This window comes from Tachyglossus aculeatus, chromosome 14 (assembly GCF_015852505.1).
Source record: "Tachyglossus aculeatus isolate mTacAcu1 chromosome 14, mTacAcu1.pri, whole genome shotgun sequence".
Lineage (NCBI taxonomy): Eukaryota > Metazoa > Chordata > Mammalia > Monotremata > Tachyglossidae > Tachyglossus > Tachyglossus aculeatus.
In genome coordinates, this window is record NC_052079.1 from 566,829 (window position 1) to 588,816 (window position 21,988).

General features: G+C 50.5%; 2 protein-coding genes across 3 annotated transcripts in view; one reads left to right on the top strand and one right to left on the bottom strand.

Moving 5' to 3' along the window:
- The window catches only part of CCDC175 (coiled-coil domain containing 175), a 30,044-nt gene extending 22,305 nt beyond the window's left edge, over window positions 1–7,739 (top strand). Inside the window, exons 14-21 of the mRNA XM_038756695.1 lie at window positions 2,268–2,406; window positions 3,441–3,520; window positions 4,086–4,238; window positions 5,064–5,166; window positions 5,279–5,322; window positions 5,906–6,065; window positions 7,213–7,263; window positions 7,650–7,739. Of these exons, the coding sequence (XP_038612623.1) occupies window positions 2,268–2,406; window positions 3,441–3,520; window positions 4,086–4,238; window positions 5,064–5,166; window positions 5,279–5,322; window positions 5,906–6,065; window positions 7,213–7,229 (696 nt within the window). The 3' untranslated portion in view covers window positions 7,230–7,263; window positions 7,650–7,739. The remainder of the gene's footprint in view (window positions 1–2,267; window positions 2,407–3,440; window positions 3,521–4,085; window positions 4,239–5,063; window positions 5,167–5,278; window positions 5,323–5,905; window positions 6,066–7,212; window positions 7,264–7,649) is intronic.
- Window positions 7,580–21,369, bottom strand: LOC119936934 (JNK1/MAPK8 associated membrane protein). Of its 2 annotated transcripts, none has more exons than XM_038756517.1 (8): window positions 21,301–21,369; window positions 16,419–16,491; window positions 15,687–15,778; window positions 14,904–15,058; window positions 11,532–11,738; window positions 10,329–10,510; window positions 8,698–8,774; window positions 7,580–8,138 (listed from the first exon to the last, which is right to left on the bottom strand). In XM_038756517.1, the coding sequence occupies exons 2-8, from the start codon at window positions 16,420–16,422 to the stop codon at window positions 7,920–7,922; spliced, it is 936 nt and encodes a 311-aa protein (XP_038612445.1). In that variant the 5' UTR covers window positions 16,423–16,491; window positions 21,301–21,369; the 3' UTR covers window positions 7,580–7,919. The 2 variants fall into 2 exon arrangements, with proteins under 2 accessions (XP_038612445.1, XP_038612446.1); XM_038756518.1 differs by having other exon boundaries at window positions 15,687–15,760; window positions 16,418–16,491.
- Between the last annotated feature and the right edge of the window lie 619 nt (window positions 21,370–21,988).

Here is a 21,988-nt window from a genome sequence, read left to right on the forward strand (position 1 = left end):
GAAAAAAAAATTCTCATTCATAGTAGCAGGAGGAGTACTAGTAGCAGTATTTCTGAGTGGCTTCTAGATGCAGAGCACTGGGTTAGGTGCCAGGGAAAAGTCCTGGCTCCCAAAGAGCTCACAGTCTTGGAATAAGTGGGGAAGACGTTGGGGATGGATATATAAGGAGAAACAAAGTGATAAAAACCCAAGTGTGGCCTAGTTAAAGAGCCCAGGCCTGAGAGTCAAAGGACCAGGATTCTCGTCCCATCTCTGCCACTTTCCTGCTGGATGACCTTGGGCAAGTCACTTCACTCCTCTGGGCCTCATTTTCCTCAGCTTAGCAGCAGGGATTCAATACCTATTCTCTCTCATTCATTCATTCATTGTCGTACTTATTGAGCGCTTACCGTGTGCAGGGTTCTCGTCTCACCTCTGCCACTTTCCTGCTGGATGACCTTGGGCAAATCACTTCACTTCTCTGGGCCTCATTTTCCTCAGCTTAGCAGCAGGGATTCAATACCTGTTCTCTCTCATTCATTCATTCATTCAGTCGTACTTATTGAGCGCTTACCGTGTGCAGGGTTCTCGTCTCACCTCTGCCACTTTCCTGCTGGATGACCTTGGGCAAGTCACTTCACTTCCCTGGGCCTCATTTTCCTCAGCTTAGCAGGAGGGACTCAATACCTGTTCTCTCTCATTCATTCATTCATTCATTCAATCGTACTTATTGAGCGCTTACCGTGTGCAGGGTTCTCGTCTCACCTCTGCCACTTTCCTGCTGGATGACCTTGGGCAAGTCACTTCACTTCCCTGGGCCTCATTTTCCTCAGCTTAGCAGCAGGGATTCAATACCTGTTCTCTCTCATTCATTTATTCAATCGTACTTATTGAGCGCTTACCGTGTGCAGAGCACTGTCCTAAGCGCTTGGACACTGTACAGACTCACAGTGTATCACATTTTACCAACTTTCACCTGGTGCTAGTCGAACACTGAACATCTCTTTGGGGCAGTTTCTCATCATTCCCTTTTGCTTCCAAGCTTTTGCATTCCTGAACACAGATGCCACCACTTAGCTACAGAACCAGGAGTGGAACTTTCCCCCCTGGACTGTGAGTCCCACGTGGACAGTGCTTAGCACATTGCTGGGGACATAGTAAGCGCTTAACAAATACCGCAATGATTATTAAAAACAACTTGAGACCAGAGCAATAGAGCGCTGCGGCTAGAAGATGAGAGTTTCCTATTCACATTTTAATGTACGGTGGAATCCTTTTTTTTTTTACGGTATTTTTTAAGCATTTACTATATGCTTAAAAAATATGTATGTATATATGTTTGTATGTATTACTCTATTTTTTTATTTTACTTGTACATATCTATTCTATTTATTTTATTTTGTTAATATGTTGTTTTGTTCTCTGTCTCCCCATTTTAGACTGTGAGCCCACTGTTGGGTAGGGACCGTCTCTGTATGTTGCCAACTTGTACTTCCCAAGCGCTTAGTACAGTGCTGTGCACACAGTAAGCGCTCAATAAATACGACATTGATTGATTATATGCTAGGCACTGTACTAAGCACTGGGGTAGCAGCGTGACTTAGTGGAAAGAACTCGGGCTTGAGAGTCAGAGGGTGTGGGTTCTAATCCCGGCTCGGCCACTCGTCTGATCAGTCAATCAATCATATTTATTGAGCACTTACTGTGTGCAGAGCACTGTACTAAGCGCTTGGGAAGTACAAGTTGGCAACATATAGAGACAGTCCCTACCCAACAGTGGGCTCACAGTCTAGAAATGTGTGACCTTGAGCAAGCCACTTCACTTCTCTGTGCCTCAGTTCCCTCATCTGTAAAATGGGGATGAAGACTGAGCCCCACGTGGGATAACCTGATTACCCTGTGCTTAGAGCAGTGCTTGGCACATAGTAAGCACTTACATACCATTATTATTATTATTATTATTACAAACTTATCAGGTTGGACACAGTTCCTGTCCCATATGAGGCTCATAGTCTTAATCCTGATTTTTCAGACGAGGTGACTGAGGCACAGGGAAGTGAAGTGACTTGCCCCAGGTCCCATGGCAGGCAAGTGGTGGAACTGGGATTAGAACCCGGGCCTTTGTGACTCTCCAGTCCGTGCTCTATCCATTAGGCCGTGCCGTATCCTGGCATTTTAGCCCACCTGGACTGTCCCAGGGACACATGAGACTGTGTCCTTTCATCATGAGGGAGTACCTGCTGTGCCCTCTTCCTAACTGGAATTTGCCGTCCAAATTTTCTTCTCAGGGCACGCTTAGCCAGCTCAGATTCGACCTTCAGGGCATGGAAAGTGACCAGGAAGCGGCTCTTCCTCAGCTGAGCGAGGCCCAGGAACTGTTGGAAGAGCGAGTCAAACAATTCGAAGACCTGCGGAACTGCATCATAGGTACGAAGCAGGGGTGGTTCAAATCTGCACGTCTGGAACCCGGTGACCCACGCGTGTGTCCCCATCCCATCCCATCTCCCCCGCCCCCCAACCATCCCCCCAGCCTCAGTAGTCCCGGCCCAAAGCCCGACCACCCCCTGGGAAACAAACTGATCCCCTTGCTTCTGTCCACAGCAGGCATAACAGAACCGCGGGGCTTATTCAGTCAGTCTCAGTCAATCAATCAGTCGTATTTATTGTTTAATGCACGCACAGCACTGTACTAAGCGCTTGGGAGAGTACGGTGCAACAATGAGCAGGCACATTCCCTGCTCACAACAAACAAGCTTTCAGTCTAGAGGGGGAGACAGGCATTAATGCAAATAAATAAATTACAAATCCGGACAAAAGTGCTGTGGGGCTGGGAGGAGGAATGAATAATTTCCTTCAGCCTCCCTGGCGGGGTGCGCTGCTGAGGTGCCCCCGTGGCAGCCGGCAGTCAAGGGGCAGAAGGATTTGGAAACGTAAGGGTTTTTACAAAATGGCCTGGTGGATTTCCTTAGCGACTTGACTGACATGATCTAGCGCTTAGTACAGTGCTCTGCACACAGTAAGCGCTCAATAAATACGAATGATGATGATGATGATGATCTCTTAATGCCTTAAACGATTTTTTAGTTGTCAAGAACGGTGGCAGGTGGGTCAGTCGATTGTTAGTATTTCTGAGCACTTACAGTGTGCAGAGCACTGTAGTAAGTGCTTGGGAGAGTATGATAGAGTTGGTAGACGTGTCCCCTGCCCTCTGGGAGCTAAAAGTCTAGTGGGACCTTGTGGAAAACTGTTGGTTTCCTGTGGCTTGGACCGCCCCGCTCCTCACTGCCCTTAGTCCCCAGAAATCCCACGTCTCAGCTGCCATCTCCCATCCCTCATGTGCTACCTTGAAGCAGAGGGATGCAGGGAATGGGCCAGAACCCACTGAAGGGGCACGCTGGAGGTGGAGGGTGGGGTGGGCCGAGTTCTCAGCCCGTTGTAACCGGCCGCCGATTGGCTTCAAGGGCTACAGGGAGAAGAATCGTCTTTAAACTTTCTTATTTCGGTGACGCTCAAGGAGATCGCGACCTTCCTGGAGAAGAAGGTGAGCCGACCCTTTGGTCCGTTTCCCTCTGATTGAGGCGCAGGAGGGCCCGTCACCTGGGAACTGGGGTCCGGGTCAGGCCATCCCTGCTCGGGAACCCGAGCTGCAGCTGGGAAAGTTTATGCTGCAGAGGCCGGGTCAGTCAGTGGTGTTTATCATCATCATCATCATCCTCAATCGTATTTATTGAGCGCTTACTATGTGCAGAGCACTGTACTAAGCGCTTGGGAAGTACAAATTGGCAACATATAGAGACGGTCCCTACCCAACAGTGGGCTCACAGTCTAAAAGGGGGAGACAGAGACCAAACATACTAACAAAATAAAATAAATTTATTGAGTGCTTACCGGGTGCAGAGTACTGTACTAAGCACTCAGGAGAGTCAGCCCGCCCCTGGGGCAGAACTGATTGTAAAATCTGGTCGGTGCAGCTGGAGTCTTTCCTCCCGCTTGCCGCCCAAGGCCGAGGCGCCCGCCATCCCGGGCCCGGGGTGAGTTCGAGCCCGACCCTACCGGCCCCGGGCTGCTCCTTGTCGGGGTGTGACCGGGGGCTCCTCTCCCGTCAGAACCAAGCGAAGGCCAAGCTGTCCGCTGCCCGGGCCCGGGAGCACGCCCAGCTGCTGGAGCACACGGACGGCCTCAAGGTCCTGGAGAGAGAGATCTACGAAATGACCCGGAAGCTGGACCACATGCTCATGGAGAACTTCAGGATTAAGATAGTAGGTAGACCCTTCGCTCGCACCTTCTCGGCAGAAGCCCCCGCTTCTTGAGCTCCAGCTTCTCTGGAAGCGCGATTCTGGCCTTGATACGGTTGGGCAGAGGAGGCTCTCTACGCCTTCTCTTGGGTCCAGTTGCTTCCTCGCCTCACTGTTGTCTTCGGCAGAGGGGAGGTGTCCCCGGCCACGGACGGAAGCAGAACTCTAGGCCCACCATGGGGGTGGCTTGGGAAATAGGGTCCCAGGCGCCTGCTAATCCACAGAGTGATCACCCCCACTGCCCTCAAAAAAGCACTCCCTGCTGTCTGCAGCCATGGGTCTTCCCCCCCCGGCTCGTGAAGTTTTTAATGTGTGTTTAACCTGTGTGAGAACCAGTTACTGTTCGACCTTAGCAACTAAAAAAGGTGCTGATTGTATGGTTCACATGAAGTGCGGGCCGAAGCAGAGGGAGAGCAGGGTAGGTCTGAGCATGCCAAGAGCGTGTCCGAGGATGAGGGTGAGGGGGAGACACAATCAGGAGAGAGGGGCTAGTACTGCCAGAAAGCTAAGAAGCAGATTAGAAATGAGACCTCCCTGTATATTGGGGGGGAACATGGAGAGAGGAGAGACGTTATTCAGAATCGAAAAGTCAATCCCTCTCTCTTCCCCCGCCAGTGGCGTGATGGCTGAACTCGGTGTTTTGGGCCGTGACTTGCAGAGGGGTGATGGGTGTTGGGGAGGGAAGGAGGAGGCCCGGGCTCCCCAGCACCCTGGACCCTCTGACTACCTGTCATAATGGTGGGTGGGAGTGACCAGGCCACCAGCAGCCCCGCCCCACTTTCTCCACAGCGCAACGAACAGGTGTTGGAAGACCTGGCTTCCGTAAGAGCTGAAGGGGAAAACCACGTCTCCGCATCGGAGAAGATCCACCGTGATCTGCAAGCCCTACACGGTGAGGGACAGACGTCAAGGGCTTCCTGGACTGGGGATGCAAACCCCCTTGCTCACTGGAGTTAAAACAGGAAAAAACATTTCACTGATCTCGTGTTCTGCACTCATTCTAGAACGCTTTTTGGAGAAGTGGGCCGAAAGCAGAGCTACGGAAAAGGTGGGTGGACGATTGTTCCGGAATTACTTCCAGGGTGAGGGGAGGGGGTTGATGCTTCACTTCTGTCCTTGGCTTCCAATTATAAATTGTACCTCAGTTTATAAACTGAGGAATGACCACACCAATAACCGAAAGGACCAGTGGGGTTTTCTTTGTGGTATTTAAGTGCTTACTTTGTGCCACTCACTGTATTAAGCGCTGGGGTAGATACAAGCTAATCAAGTTGGTCACGATCCCCAACCCACATGGGGCTCGCAGTCTTAATCCCCATTTTACAGGTGATAACTGCGGCCCAGAGAAGTGAAGTGGCTGGTCCAGGGTCACACAGCAGACAAGTGGCAGAGCTGAGATTAGAACTCAGGTCCTCCTGAATCCCAGGCCCGTGCCCTATCCCCTGGGCCATGCTGCTTCTGCTAGATTGGTTGCGGAGATTGAACACACCAAAGCGGCAGGAGCCTTGTCAGAAGGCATGGCTCGAACCCAGCTCCCTCCTGGCCTGGTTCCTTCTAAGAGCTTCTCATTCTTCATATGGAAACTGGGTTTGTACATCAACTAAAGAAATTCTTGTTTCCCTCTTCAAAAGATGTTTTCGGAAGCGGACCGGGGCACCTTACGTGAGCTCAGGGAACTGATCCAACACCTCTGTCAGAGAGCGGTAGCGCTCGAGAGAGCCAACGTGATCTTGTGGGAGACAGGCGAGCGGCTGGACTGCCTGGTGGACTACGGCTCGGCTACAGAGCAAGGTCAGTGCGGTCTTGGCCACGTCTCGTCAGCAGACGAGCTCCCAAGGCCGCGTCGGCACTGGCGGTTGGTGCCCAAAGTGCTCCGGGTCACTGTCTAGGCTGCTGCTGGAAGAGAGCGGTGCCTTTGCACCTTGCTGTCCCAGGCTCGGCCCCCGCCCCTGCCTCCCCAAGCTAGTGAAGGGGTGTCCCTTTAATAATGGCATTTATTAAGCGCTTACTATGTGCAGAGCACTGTTCTAAGCGCTCGGGAATTTACAAGGTGATCAGGTCCCACGTGGGGCTCACAGTCTTCATCCCCATTTTAGAGGGAACTGAGGCCCAGAGAAGTTAAGTGACTTGCCCAAAGTCACAGAGTTGACAAGTGGTGGAGCTGGGATTTGAACCCATGACCTCTGACTCCAAAGCCCGGGCTTTTTCCACCGAGCCACGCTGCTTCTCTTCTCTTCACAGTCCCTTCGGCCTGTGAAGCCGACAAGCCAAGGTCACACGGCAGGCAGGTGGCACAGCTGAGATTAGAACGCAGGCCAGGCCCGTGCTCTGGAAATTAGTGAAATCCAGGGGGATATGGAGTTTCCCAGGCTCTCCCAGACCGAATCCAGCATACAGTGGTGGAGCTCCTGGCTGGTCCACCCTGCCACAGCATGGGAGGCCGGGGGGGCGGGGGGGGGGGTCCCCAGAGACTCTGCCTGGTGGCCCAAAGGAGGCCGGAGGGCACCATCCCTCTGAGGGAGCGGGGACAATCTCTCTGTTTGGCCCCAAAACACCCTGGGTCCAAGGACTAGTATTTTGTATTCTCCAGTTCATTAACCTGGTCTGAAGTCCCGCTACCGGCAGGCATTAGTAGAGTCAAGTGTATTTTAAACTGTTACTGAGCTCAATCATCTTGGTGATTTGGCAATGATCTTTTGCACATCTCTGCCTCACCTCTTCCTTCCCCACTTCTCAATGCACCAGAAGAAAATTTGACCTTCAGGATGAGTAAGTACTCACTTGGGGGAATCCAGCTTTCTGTATTACCTTTAGGGAGAGAGCGAGGTGAGTTGTAAAGGGAAAATGAGCCAATTAAGGAGCAGAAAGCAGCAGGATTGTGGCCACACAGGTTTGTTTTTTGGAAGTGCATAAATACTAATGACTGTTGGCTTTTCAGTTTCTGCAGCTTCTTGAAGGACGTGCTGTTGGCTAAGATGGACGAGTAGAGGTAAGATATTTTATTAACAGAATTATTCACATCCAACAGGAGCACTTCTTGGGGCTTGGCGAGAAAGCTATTAAAAGAGCAGAATTCAATTCTCATAATTACCTTGCCTGTCACTGTCAGAGAGCTAGTGCCAAATGGGGTTCATGCAGGGGACCTCGACAACCTAAAACTCACCCAAATTCGGTCCCGTCAGCCAGGCCCCAGCACTGGTGCTGCCCTGCAGCATTCTTGGCACGGGGAGGCCGGGGGAGGGATAAGTATCGCTCCTTAACCCCTGGGACCTGAGTTAACAGAGGGCAGCAGGGAAGACACACAATTGACCAGAGGGATAGAGCACAAAGTTTATGGACTTTCCGGTAAAAGCTGTTTCTCCCTCTCTTACAAAGATGACACAAACAATCGCAACTACCGTTCTCCACTGGAGCTCAGCAGCAAACCCGTCCCGAGGTTGACGATGCAGTCCTTGAAAGGTGCCTATAAAACGGTAACGTCCCCACTTACGGTTCTCTTGCATATCTTCATCAAACCAAGTGACGCGCCATCACCCAAGCGTGAGCTGCAGGGAGAGAGGGCACTGGGGTGTGGCTTAAAGAGGGAAGCGAGGCTTAAAGAGCTTGAAAACCCCTGGTACGGCTCGGGGCCGGGCCGAGGTGGGGTCAGGGCCCGTTGGCTCCTTCGGACAGAATCCGCGAAGGCTCCGTGTACTTGGCCGTCAGGAGGTAGAAGAGGGCGGGGGCGGGCACCAAGGCCAGCAGGGGCAGGTCCTGCTGTAGCTTGTCCACCCTCGAGATGGAGATGATGCCGTAGGCGTGAAGGAGCCAGTGGCTGAAGAGGACGACCAATCGCTTCTTCCGCACGAGGAGGTCTTTGAAGGACTAGAACCAGAAAGACAGACAGATGACGGGCCGCTGATGGAAATATCCCTCCCGACCGGGGGAGCCGCATAGGGCAGCTCGGCCCGGTCCTGCCCAGTCGGACGGGGTTGGGGGGGATGCCCTGATGCCGGCGCTCAAGGTAATTGGAGCAGGCGGCTTCTCATGGGAGCCCGTGGAAGATGACGCTTTGAAAGCTTCGGTGAGCGAGCGTTGCACAGCCAGACAAGGTACCCAGCTCCCCTGCCAGCCCAGGTTCAGCCACCTCTCCTGCTTACAAAGTGAAAAACTAGTCAGGCTCGGGGCCTTGTTCACCTTTTAACCCCACAGTGAACCTAAAGGTTGTGCCCCGTGGGTGGGTTGTGGAGAGCTAGACGGGGGCCCAGCCCCCTCCTCACCCCGGCCTCCCCACCCGTACTGGGTCGACACCGTAAGTCGGATCACCCCTGGAAAACGACCGGGTCCCTCAAGCAACCGGCAGAAAAGATACATTTTCTCACTCTTGAAGAACTGTGCTTGTCAACCATAGAGGTGCCTGACCAAGGATCGGGAAGCATCGTACCTCAATTTCAGAAGCAGACATGTAGACAGCCAAGGTAACCAAAGACAGCACCAAAACGATGTACGGAAAGGCATAATCTGGAAGGGATAAGGTCGGGATCATGTTAGATAAATCCTGGCATGCAAGTAGCAATGCTGGGGGGTGGGGAGGAGGGAGGGAAGGGCACTTAGTGTTAAATCAGCCTCAAAAGCCCAGGACTAAACCGGCAGCTCTGCTTATAAACAGCTAGTGTGGTGCTGCACACTTTGATTCCCTAAGGTAAAAACCAAATGGGTTTTCATCTCAACTGCTCACGGTGAAGCCAGGTAAAGGGAACTGGTGGTGGCTGTGAGAGGAAGTAGGAGTCACCGTTTATTATCTGCAAATCCTAGATTCGGATAAGATTATTATTAATAATACTAATAATACCACATAATAATAATGGCATTTGTTAAGCTCTTACTATGTGCCAGGCACTTACCAAGTGCTGGGGTAGATACAAGCAAATCAGACTGGATGCAGTCCCAGTCCCACATAAGGCTCACAGTCTTATTCCCCATTTTACAGATGTGGTAACTGAGGCTTAGGGAAGTGAGGTGACTTGCCTAAGGTCACACAACAAAGTGGCGTACATATATATATATATATGTACATATATACAGACATATAAGTACCTGTATATATGTATATATGTTTGTACATATTTATTGCTCTATTTATTTATTTTACTTGTATATATCTATTCTGTTTTATTTTGTTAGTATGTTTGGTTTTGTTCTCTGTCTCCCCCTTTTAGACTGTGAGCCCACTGTTGGGTAGGGACTGTCTTTATATGTTGCCAACTTGTACTTCCCAAGCGCTTAGTATAGTGCTTTGCACACAGTAAGCGCTCAATAAATACGATTGATTGATAAGTGGCGGAGCCAGAATTAATTAACGGCACATCAGAGCTTACACCCTTTAGTACATACCAACTAAGGCAAAGGGGGGGAGAGCAAGAGAAACAAGCGTAGTCCCATTAAACTGGGCCCTTTCAGATGGTAGAGGAAGCTAGAGAAGCAGCGTGGCTCAGTGGAAAGAGCACGGACTTTGGAGTCAGAGGTCATGGGTTCGAATCCTGGCTCTGCCACTTGTCAGCTGTGTGACTTTGGGCAACTCACTTAACTTCTCTGGGCCTCAGTTACCTCATCTGTAAAATGGGGGTGAAGACTGCGAGCCCCCCACATGGGACAACCTTGATTACCTTGTATCCCCCAGCGCTTAGAACAGTGCTTCATCATCATCAATCGTACTGATTGAGCGCTTACTAGGTGCAGAGCACTGTGCTAAGCGCTTGGGAAGTACAAATTGGCAACATCTAGAGACGGTCCCTACCCAACAGTGGGCTCACAGTCTAAAAGGGGGAGACAGAGAACAAAACCAAACACACTAAGAAAATAAAATAAATAGAATAGCTATGTACAAGTAAAATAAATAAATAAATAAGCAAAATAAATAAATAAATAAATAAATAAGTGAATTGTAAAATAAATAAATAAATAGGCACATAGTAAGCGCTTAACAAATACCAACATTAATTAATTTAGAGAGGCCCCACTGTATTGGCACAAGCCCATGACACCACTACTGCCCGGAGGGGAAGCCAGACTTACAGAGCAGGCCGCCTCCCACCGCCTGGAGCACGGTCAGGATGGGGAAGAAGTAGAGGGCCGCGTAAATGCTTTTAAACCGATCGGACTTCCCCAAGCCACAGGCGATCTTCTTCACCAGCAGCGGCCGGAGCAACATCATCAACACCAAGCAGAAAGCGTAGTAGATGAACACGATGGTGTACCTGGGAGATTGGAGCAGCAAGGAAGACATCAGCCGACTCCTGAAGGCCTGGGCGGGGGGAGGTGGCCCCCAACCCTCCCTCTCCCCCCACCTCAAAACCATGGCTTGCAGCTCAGGGGCAGTGGGCAAGCCCCGAAGGCGGGGGGCTCTCCGGGAAGCCCAGCTGGAGGGGATGGAGATGGGGGGGGATCCCAGGCCAACTTCCCACCATGACTGTTCCTCCCCAAGGGTCGTGTGGCAGAGTAATAACCCATCAGTGGTAGTTACGGAGAAGCAGCGTGGCTTAGTGGAAAGAAGCCGGGCTTGGGAGACAGAGGTAGTGGGTTCTAATCCAGCTCCGCCACTTATCAGCTGTGTGACTTTGGGCAAGTCACTTGACTTCTCTGTGCCTCAGTTACCTCTTCTGCAAAAAGGGGTTTAAGACCGAGCCCCACATGGGACAACCTGATTACCTTGTATCTACCCCAGTGCTTGGCACATAGTCAGTAAGCGCTCAATAAATACGATCGAATGAATGAATAGTAAGCGCTTAACAAATACCCTCATTATTATTACTGTGCACTATGTGCAGGGCACCATACTAAGTGCTAGGGAGAGTACAAAACCTGGTGTATTCCACACCCAGGCTTTCACATGGACTCTGCACCCTCCACTCAGCTGTTTGAAGGGCCCCCTCATTCATTCAATCATATTTACTCAGCGCTTACTGTGTGCAGAGCACTGCACTAAGCGCTTGAAAGCGCTGGGGAGGTTACAGGGTGATCAGGTTGTCCCACAGGGGGCTCACAGTCTTCATCCCCATTTTACAGATGAAGGCACAGAGAAGTGAAGTGACTTGCCCCAAATCACACAGCTGACAATTGGCGGAGCCGGGATTTGAACCCGTGACCTCGGACTCCAAAGCCCGGCCTCTTTCCACCGAGCCCCGCTGCTTCTCTTCACCTCGCCTGCCTCTCGGAAACGAGCGGCTGCCAGCCCGTGACACTCGCGTGAGGGCTCTGGGCCGATGCCCGGGTACTCACAGCGGGTACACGGCCTCGTGGGTGCAGTGCACGGTGGTGACGTAGTCGGGGCTGGGGTTGTAGAGCATCGTGTACCAGTCGGAGAGCATCAGCACGCGGCAGGAGCGGATGTGGAGGACGCCCACGGGGTCGCTGACCAGCAGGGTCACCAGGGCAGCCGCGCCGCACTCCAACAGCGCAGTCACGTGCTGGAACAGCGCGCTGGAGCTGGCGGGGAACAAAACAAGCCATCACCAAAACCCGCCGGTCTCAGCTCCACAACATTGCCAAGATCCGCCCTTTCCTCTCCATCCATACCACTCCCCTGCTCGTTCAAGCTCTCATCCTATCCCGTCTGGACTACTGCATCAGCCTTCTCTCTGATCTCCCATCCTCGTGTCTCTCTCCACTTCAATCCATACTTCATGCCGCTGCCCAGATTGTCTTTGTCCAGAAACGCTCTGGGCATATTACTCCCCTCCTCAATAATCTCCAGTGGCTACCAATCAATCTGCGCATCAGGCAGAAACTCCTCCCCCTGGGCTTCAAGGCTGTCCATCCATCCCCTCGCCCCCTCCTACCTCACCTCCCTTTTGTCCTTCTCCAGCCCAGCCCGCACCCTCCGCTCCTCCGCCGCTAATCTCCTCACCGTGAGGCCTCGTTCTCGCCTGTCCCACCATCAACCTCCGGCCCACGTCATCCCCCGGGCCTGGAATGCCCTCCCTCTGCCCCTCCGCCAAGCTCGCTCTCTTCCTCCCTTCAAGGCCCTGCTGAGAGCTCACCTCCTCCAGGAGGCCTTCCCAGACTGAGCCCCTTCCTTCCTCTCCCCTTCGTCCCCCTCTCCATCCCCCCCATCTTACCTCCTTCCCTTCCCCACAGCACCTGTATATATGTATATATGTTTGTACATATTTATTACTCTATTTATTTTACTTGTACATATCTATTCTATTTATTTTATTTTGTTAGTATGTTTGGGTTTTTTTTTCTGTCTCCCCCTTTTAGACTGTGAGCCCACTGTTGGGTAGGGACTGTCTCTATATGTTGCCAATTTGTACTTCCCAAGCGCTTAGTACAGTGCTCTGCACATAGTAAGCGCTCAATAAATATGATTGATTGATTGAAAACAAGGCGGCTCGCTTACCGCTGAGCAGCACGGCCCCGAGAGAGAACGGCACGCCTTGCAATCACCTCTGGTGGCGGTGACGATGGCCGGGCCCAGACCTTTAGGGACTAGAACCAGCAGCCTGGGGCTGTTCTTCCGCTGTCTGTCACGGGGAGGGGAGGGAAGGGGCGACTGCCACCCCCATCTTAATACAGATTAGTATGCCATTCTGGGAAAAATGAACAGGTTGTGTGGTTCCTTTCCTAGCCGATTCCCAGCCCCAGCATCTCTTCTGTTGTGTCCCAGTATTTCTCCCATCCCCTCACTCTCCCTTCCTTCCACCTCCCCACTGTCATCTCCTCTGGGATGAGGAGATCTCCTCCTCTCCTCATCTCCTCCTCCTCTCATCTCACTTGGGTTCAAATCCCGGCTCTGCCGATTGTCAGCTGTGTGACTCTGGGCAAGTCACCTGACTTCTCTGTGCCTCAGTTCCCTCATCTGGAAAATGGGGATGAAGACTGTGAGCCCCCCGTGGAACGACCTGATCATCTTGTAACCTCCCCGGCGCTTAGAACAGTGCTTTGCACATAGTAAGCGCTTAATAAATGCCATTATTATTATTATTATCCTCTTGCCTCTCTTCTCACTCATGCTCCACCAACTAGGATGCATGCACAAACCACACAGATTATATGTTGCCAATTTGTACCTCCCAAGCGCTTAGTACAGTGCTCTGCACATAGTAAGCGCTCAATAAATATGATTGATGATGATGATGATTCTCTCACCTACCACTCTGCATACACACCTACCTCTCTCCCTCCCTCCCTCCCTCTTTCCACATAGTTCCTCGCACAGAGACAGACAGACACCCAGGGAGGCAGGGTGTGGGGATGTGCACTCCCTCTGGGATCATCAATCTGTAATTTACTTCTATTAATATCTGCCTCCCCCTCTAGACTGTTAGCTCACTGTGGGCAGGGAATATGTCTGTTATACTGTACTCGCCCAAGTGCTTAGTACCGTGCTCTGCACACAGTAAGCACCCAGTACATTTGATTGAATGAACTTAATGCTCTGCACACAGTAAATGGCCAATAAATACAACTGACTGACAATCTCCGTTGCTGCCCACCCCGTCCTGGCAAGGGCAGTCTGGACTGTGAGTGTCCGTGCCTCAACAGAGGAGATCTCTCCCCTACCCCTACTTCCAGACGAGAGAAGCCGTGTGGCTCAGTGGAAAGAGCCCAGGCTTTGGAGTTGGGGTCATGGGTTCGAATCCCGCCTCTGCCAATTGTCAGCTGTGTGACTTTGGGCAAGTCACTTCACTTCTCTGGGCCTCAGTTCCCTCCTCCGGAAAATGGGGATTGTGAGTCCCCTGTGTGACAACCTGGTCACCTTGTAACCTCCCCAGCGCTTAGGACAGTGCTTTGCACATAGTAAGCGCTTAATAAATGCCGCTATTATTATTAGTATGTTTGGTTTTCTTTTAGACTGTGAGCCCAGTGTTGGGTAGGGACTGTCTCTATATGTTGCCAATTTGTACTTCCCAAGCGCTTAGTACAGTGCTCTGCACATAGTAAGCGCTCAATAAATATGATTGATTGATTGATTCCAGGTGCTCCACTGCCCAGATCAACCAGGCCTTACCTGGACAATGCTATCAATGCCACTGTCTTGGCACTGTCCCAGACTCCTCCCTCTTATTCAACGCAAACTTTCAGCCAGTCACCAGATCCTGCCGGTTTTACCTCCAAGGCCTCCCTAGAATCCGCCCCGTCCTTTCTGTCCCCACAGTTGTCATCTACCTTGACATCTGCATCAGCCTCCAAGCCAAGCCAACCTTCCAGCTGCCCCTCGCGCTCAACTCTCCCGCCTCCATCGCCACACTGGATGGAGCCCCCTCCCTCCCTCCCCACATCCAAAGCTCTTCTAAAATCCCACTTCCTCCACCAAGCCTTCCCTGATTCGTTTTCCAGCCCCCGAGCCATATCGACCCTCCAACTATCTCTAGCACTGTGGAACAGAACTGGCTTCCTCCATAATACTCAATTCACTTATGCTGACAGTGTTGCGATAACGGTTTGTCTCCCCAGTTAGAGCATATGATCCTTGCGGGAAGATCCTTCTTTATTCTGTATTTCCCAAGTACCTAGTGCAGTTCACTGCACCCAATGTGTCTTTAGTAAATGCGAGAGCTCCTCTACTACTACTAGCACATAAAAGCTAGGCTTCCTTGAAGGTCAATCCTCTCTGCTATTCCCACAATCCTACAAACACTTGCTCACCTCTTTTTTCCCGAATACCATTCGATGAAGAACCAGTGCAGAACAAGAGGAAGCATAGCCATAAAGCCAAGATAGAGCCAGTCGTAGAGTTCAGGGGACTCCATGCAAGGCTGGCAGTATTTCTGGACGTTTGTCCTCTGCCCTCTGGGGCATACCTGCAAGATTTGGAAAGATTTTATCTACACACTTTGTCTTGACTTTACAAGGGATATAATCAGAAGCGCAACGGCAGACCTATTTTAATACCAGGCACTGCAGTCAATCCCCCGCAGCCTTTAATAAAACAAGAAAGGGGGAGACCTCAGGTCCAGATGAGCCCCATGGAAGTGTTCATCCAATTACCGCATGTTTTACAATCAGAGTGCTCGGCTTGGCAAAAAGTACCAAACAAGTGGACAAACAGTCAATTAAAAAGCCGCTTGTTAATTTCATTAAAAGTTAATTGCAGGCAAACATTTTAAAGATGCAGCTGGGTGAGGCCTGGGTGATAAAGAAGGGATTAAATATCACGGCAAGTGTCTGCGAGAACTTGGGCCTGACTGACCACGTGCGTGGGGAGTGTGGCCAAGCGAGTCGATCCCCCGGGGAGAGGACCCCGAGGCCCAAGCCGGACCCCGTCTACTCTTCCCCACTCAAAGAGCGGCTGAAGCGGCTCAAAAAGTTGACAACTGACCATCTCACCCTAGAGTGGGCCCCCCCACCCACCCATCCCGCCACAAAGAAAGTCTCCACTGGTGAAGAGCTGCAAAAAAAAAAAAAAAAAAAAAAATAGGGCAAACTCACCCCACAATCTCCGTATATTTCCATCGAATCATTTTTATATTTGAGCATCTTCCCGCAATAAAGTCCAAGGCATGCTGGTTGAATATCGACAGCTTTTTAAAACAAATGCCAGTATAGTAATACCTTATGTTATTGATATGATAATAATAGCACAGTAGGCGTAGATTGGGGGCTTAAAAACTCATTTTAAATGACCGGTGTGAGTTTGGTGAAAAACGAGCAATTAGGGCCCAGGGTTTCAATGGCAAAAATAGCCATTTATCACTGGGAAACTGCAGGGGTGGATACGCATCCCAGACTTTAAAAGCATGAAGAACCGTGGAAGGGGCTGATTTAAAGGTACATACTTGAGAAGCAGGGTGGCCTACCAGAAAGAGCACGGCCCTGGGAGCCAGGACCTGGGTTCTAATCTCAGCTCTGCCAATTTGCTTGCTGTGTGACTTGGGGCAAATCACCTAACTTCTCTGTGCCTTAGTTCCCTTGACTGTAACATGGGGATTAGATAGCCGGTGTTCCTCACCCCCACCCCAAATTTAAGTCTTTGAGCCCCATTCTTTGAGCCCCATTTGGAACAGGGACTGTTTCCAACCTGATTAACTTATTATCATCAACCTGATTATCTCAGCGCTCAGAACAGTGCTTGACACATAGTAAGCGCTAAACAAACACCATGCTAAAAAATCAATAAATAACTACTCGACTACTTAAGGACAAGATGCCAAGCAACTCAACTCATTTTCAGTCTTCTTTAGTTGTCCAGAGTCCCTTCTTTCCTCAGAGCCGGCCGGGGTTCCCGATCTCCTTCCTAAAATCAATCAATCAATCAGTCATATTTCTTGAGTACTTACTGTGTGCAGAGCGCTGTACTAAGTGCTTGGGAGAGTGCAACAAAACAATAACAGACACATTCTCTGCCCACAACTGAAAGAGAGCAGGAGAGGGAAGGGCAAGGTCTTGGACTCCCTCCCCCTTCACATCCGCACACCACTGCTCCCTCTCCCCGGCTTCAAAGCCCTACTAAAATCCCAGATTTTAGTAAAATCCCAGATCCCAGATTCATTCAATCTTCTCCAGGAGGCCCTTCCCTGTGTGGCCTAGTGGAAAGAGCAGGGGCCTGGGAGCCGGAGAACCTGAGTTCTAATCCCGGCTCCACAGTTTGTATGCTGTGAGATCCTGGGCAAGTCACTTAACTTCTATCCTATTTATTTTATTTTATTAGTATGTTTGGCTTTGTTCTCTGTCTCCCCCTTTTAGACTGTGAGCCCACTGTTGGGTAGGGACTGTCTCCATATGTTGCCAATTTGTACTTCCCAAGCGCTTAGTACAGTGCCCTGCACATAGTAAGCGCTCAATAAATACGATTGATGATGATGACTTAACTTCTCTGTGCCTTAGTTACCCGATCTGTAAAACGTGGTCTCAGTCTGTGGGCCTCTTAAAGACAGGGACCATGTCCAACCTAATTATCTTGTACCTACCCCAGAGCTTAGTACAGTGCCTGGCATAGAATAAGACACAGTAAACGCTCAGTAAGTACTAATGTCTGAATGCTTAACAAATACCATTAAAAAAAAACAAAAAAAGACCCCTCAACTCCCCATTTTATCTCCACTGCTCCCACCCAACCTTTGCATCACTTCTGCACTTGAGTTCACACCCCCTAAGCACTTGAGGAGTACTTTCTCTCCACCCCCAAACATTTATGTATAATCTTTTTATACTCTGTTGCTTCCTCCTACCTGTAATTTATTTTTTTGCCATTCTCCCCTACGAGACTATAAGCAACTTGCAGGCTGGGATGATGTCCACGAACTCTACTGTGGTCTCCCAAACGCTTCATACGGTCCTCTGCACACAGTAGGTACTCAAGAAGCAGCATGGTGTAGTGGATAGAGACTGGGCCTGTCAGAAGGTCATGGGTTCTAATCTTGGTTCCGCCACTTGTCTGCTCTGTGACCCCGGGCAGGTTACTTCACTTCTCTGGGCCTCAGTTACCTCCTTTGGAAAATGGGGATTGAGACTGGGACTGTACCCACCCCGCACTTAGTACAACGCCTGGCACATTCATTCAATCGTATTTATTGAGTGCTTACTGTGGGCAGAGCACCGTACTAAGCGCTTGGCACTGTACTAAGCACATAGTAAGTGCTTAACAAATACTACTACTACTGAATAAACACTACCGACTGACTGAATCTACAGTTCAGATCCTACTGTCTAGTGTCTTATTAAACCCACCCAGAGTCCTAAAAAGGATGGGGGCCGTATTCATTCATTCAATCGTATTTATTGAGGGCTTACTGTGGGCAGAGCACTGTACTAAGCGCTTGGCACTGTACTAAGCACATAGTAAGTGCTTAACAAATACTACTACTACTGAATAAACACTACCGACTGCCTGAATCTACCGTTCAGATCCTACCGTCTAGTGTCTTATTAAACCCACCCAGAGTCCTAAAAAGGATGGGGGCCGTATTCATTCATTCAATCGTATTTATTGAGCGCTTACTGTGTGCAGTGCACCATACTAAGCGCTTGGGAAGTACAAGTTGGCAAATACAGAGACAGTCCCTACCCAACAACGGGCTCACAGTCTGCCGGTTCCCCCCACTATGGGAAGCCTTGAAGCAGCGTGGCTCAGTGGACTGTGAGCCCACTGTTGGGTAGGGACTGTCTCTATGTGATGCCAATTTGTACTTCCCAAGCGCTTAGTACAGTGCTCTGCACATAGTAAGCGCTCAATAAATACGATTGATTGATTGATTGATTGATTGAAAGAGCCCTGGCTTTGGAGTTAGAGGTCGGGGGTTCAAATCCCAGCTCCGCCAACTGTTGGCTGTGTGACTTTGGTCAAGTCACTTCACTTCTCTGGGCCTCAGTTCCCTCATCTGTAAAATGGGGATGAAGACTGTGAGCCCGCTGTGGGACAACCTGATCACCTTGTATCCTCCCCAGTGCTTATAACAGTGCTTGGCACATAGTAAGCGCTTAATAAATGCCACCATTCTTCTTATTATTATTACTCAGCTTCCACTGGAATGCTTACCCGCCCTGCCCGGTTGAGGAAGAACATGCCTGGGAGGGGACCGTCTCTATACGTTGCCAACTTGTACTTCCCAAGCGCTTAGTACAGTGCTCTGCACACAGTAAGCGCTCAATAAATATGACTGAACGAGGGGGCGTCTTCCACACCACGAGCCTGTCCGGGTCTTCCTCCCTTCAAAGCCCTGAGAGCTCACCTCCTCTGGAAGGCCTTCCCAGACTGAGCCCCCTCCTTCCTCTCCCCATTCCCCCTCCGCCTTACCTCTTTTCCCTCCCCACAGCACCTGTATATACGTTTGTACATATTTATTACTCTATTTTACTTGTACATACTTACTATTCTATTTATTTAATATGTTTTGTTGTGTTGTCTGTCTCCCCCTTCTAGACTGTGAGCCTGCTGTTGGGTAGGGACCATCTCTATATGTTGCCAACTTGTACTTCCCAAGCGCTTAGTACAGTGCTCTGCACACAGTAAGCGCTCAATAAATACGATAGATGATGATGATGATGTTGCCAACTTGGACTTCCCAAGCGCTTAGTCCAATGTTCTGCACACAGTAAGTGCTCAATAAATACGACTGAATGAATGAACACGACCCCCGTGTTGGCAGGTCCGGCATGGGCCATTTTAGGGAGGCACGTGGGGGGCGGTGGTCCGAGGGGCAGCCCCCGCCCCCGCCAACGGGATCACCGGGTTAACACGCCCTCATTCATTCAATCGTATTTATTGAGCGCTTACTGTGTGCAGAGCACTGGACTCAGCACTTGGGAGTCCAAGTTGGCAACATCTAGAGACGGTCCCTGCCCAACAGCGGGCTCACAGTCTAGAAGGGGGAGACAGACAACAAAACAAACCATACTAACAAAATAAAATAAATAGAATAAATATGTACAAATAAAATAGAGTAATAAATACGTACAAACATATATACAGGTGCTGTGGGGAGGGGAAGGAGGCATGGCCGGGGGGAGGGGGAAGGGACTGTGAGCCCACTGTTGGGTAGGGACCGTCTCTATGTGTTGCCAACTTGTGCTTCCCAAGCGCTTAGTCCAGTGCTGTGCACACAGTAAGCGCTCAATAAATACGATTGATTGATTGAGGAGGGGGAGGGACAACGCTCCCCCCGCGTTGTAGCGGAAAGGTGGGTCCGCAGGCGGTTCCTCCCCGCCTCAGGCCGTTGTTCTCTCTGCGCGCCCCAGGCCGGGCCTCTCCGGGGGAAGGACCGGCTGCCCCCTCAATCAATCGTATTTATTGAGCGCTTACTGTGTGCAGAGCACTGTACTAAGCGCTTGGGAAGTACAAGTTGGCAACATACAGAGACATCATCATCAATCGTATTTATTGAGCGCTTACTGTGTGCAGAGCACTGGGCTAAGCGCTTGGGAAGTACAAGTTGGCCACATCTAGAGACAGTCCCTACCCAACAGTGGGCTCACAGTCTAAAAGGGGGAGACAGAGAACAAAACCAAACATATTATCAAAATAAAATAAATAGAATAGATATGTACAAGTAAAATAGTGTAATAAATATGTAAAAACATATATACAGGTGCTGTGGGGAAGGGAAGGAGGTAAGACGCGGGGACGGACGGGGGACGAGGGGGAGAGGAAGGAAGGGGCTCAGTCTGGAAAGGCCTCCTGGAGGAGGTGAGCTCTCAGTAGGGCCTTGAAGGGAGAAAGAGAGCTAGCCTGGCGGATGTTGGGCCCTCAGACAACAAAACATACAAACAAAATAAAATAAATGGAATAGATATGTACAAGTAAAATAAATAGAGTAATAAATCTGTACAAACATATATACATATATACAGGTGGTGTGGGGAAGGGAAGGAGGTAAGACGGGGGGGATGGAGAGGAAGGAGGGGGCTGGGTGTGGGAAGGCCTCCTGGAGGAGGTGAGCACTCAGTAGGGCCTTGAAGGGAGAAAGAGAGCTAGCCTGGCGGATGTTGGGCCCTCAGACAACAAAACATACTAACAAAATAAAATAAATAGAACAGATATGGACAAGTAAAATAGAGTAATACCTATGTACAAACATATATACAGGTGGTGTGGGGAAGGCAAGGAGGTAAGACGCGGGGGATGGAGAGGAGGGGGCTGAGTGTGGGAAGGCCTCCTGGAGGAGGTGAGCTCTCAGTAGGGCCTTGAAGGGAGGAAGAGAGCGAGCTTGGCGGATGTTGGGCCCTCAGACAACCAAACAAACAAAATAAAATAAATAGAATAGATATGTACAAGTAAAATAAATAGAGTAATAACTATGTACAAACATATATACAGGTGCTGTGGGGAAGGGAAGGAGGTAAGATGGGGGGGATGGAGAGGGGGACGAGGGGGAGAGGAAGGAAGGGGCTGAGTGTGGGAAGGCCTCCTGGAGGAGGTGAGCTCTCAGTAGGGCCTTGAAGGGAGGAAGAGAGCGAGCTTGGCGGATGTTGGGCCCGCGGCCTCCACACAAACGGCGGCCGGGGACGGTGACATGTCGGTCGGTCGGTCGGTCGGTCGGTCGGTCGGTCAGTCAGTCAGTCAGTCAGTCGGTCGGTCGGTCAGCCGGTCGGTCAGCCGGTCACTCACCCGCCCATTGGCCGGAGCCGCTCCAACAGCAGGCCCTCGGCCCGCCGCCGTGGCCGTTACATCCGGGACCTGCGCACTCAGCACGGCCCCGCCCCCCGAAGCCTCATTCATTCATTCATTCATTCATTCATTCATTCTTTCCATCAATCGCATTTATTGAGCGCTTACTGTGTGCGGAGCACTGTACTAAGCGCTTGGGAAGCCCAAGTTGGCAACATAGAGAGACGGTCCCTACCCAACAGCGGGCTCACAGTCTTGAGGGGGGAGACGGAGAACAAAACCGAACATATTAACAAAATTAAATAAATAGAATGGACATGTACAAGTAAAATAGAGTGATAAGTCCGTACAAACATACCTAGATATATACAGGTGCTGTGGGGAAGGGAAGGAGGTAAGGCGGGGGGGGGGGGATTAAATGGGGAAATGATTAAATGGGAAAATGGGGATTAAAATGTGAGCACACACCCCCCCCCCCCCGTGGGATGACCTGATCACCTTGTAATCAATCAATCAATCGTATTTATTGAGCGCTTACTGTGTGCAGAGCACTGGACTAAGCGCCTGGGAAGTACAAATTGGCAACATATAGAGACAATCCCTACCCAACAGGGGGCTCACAGTCTAAAAGGGGGAGACCTCCGCAGCGCTGAGAACAGTGCTCTGCACATAGTAAGCGCTTAATACC

What these genes read in the sequence shown, in the direction of transcription:
- LOC119936934 (XM_038756517.1), bottom strand. An exon ending in TGGTATTCGGGAAAAAAGAG is followed by an intron (nt 11,739 to 14,903) that starts GTGAGCAAGTGT and finishes GTTCCCCGCCAG; the next exon opens with CTCCAGCGCGCTGTTCCAGC. An exon ending in GGTGGGAGGCGGCCTGCTCT is followed by an intron (nt 8,775 to 10,328) that starts GTAAGTCTGGCT and finishes TATCCCTTCCAG; the next exon opens with ATTATGCCTTTCCGTACATC.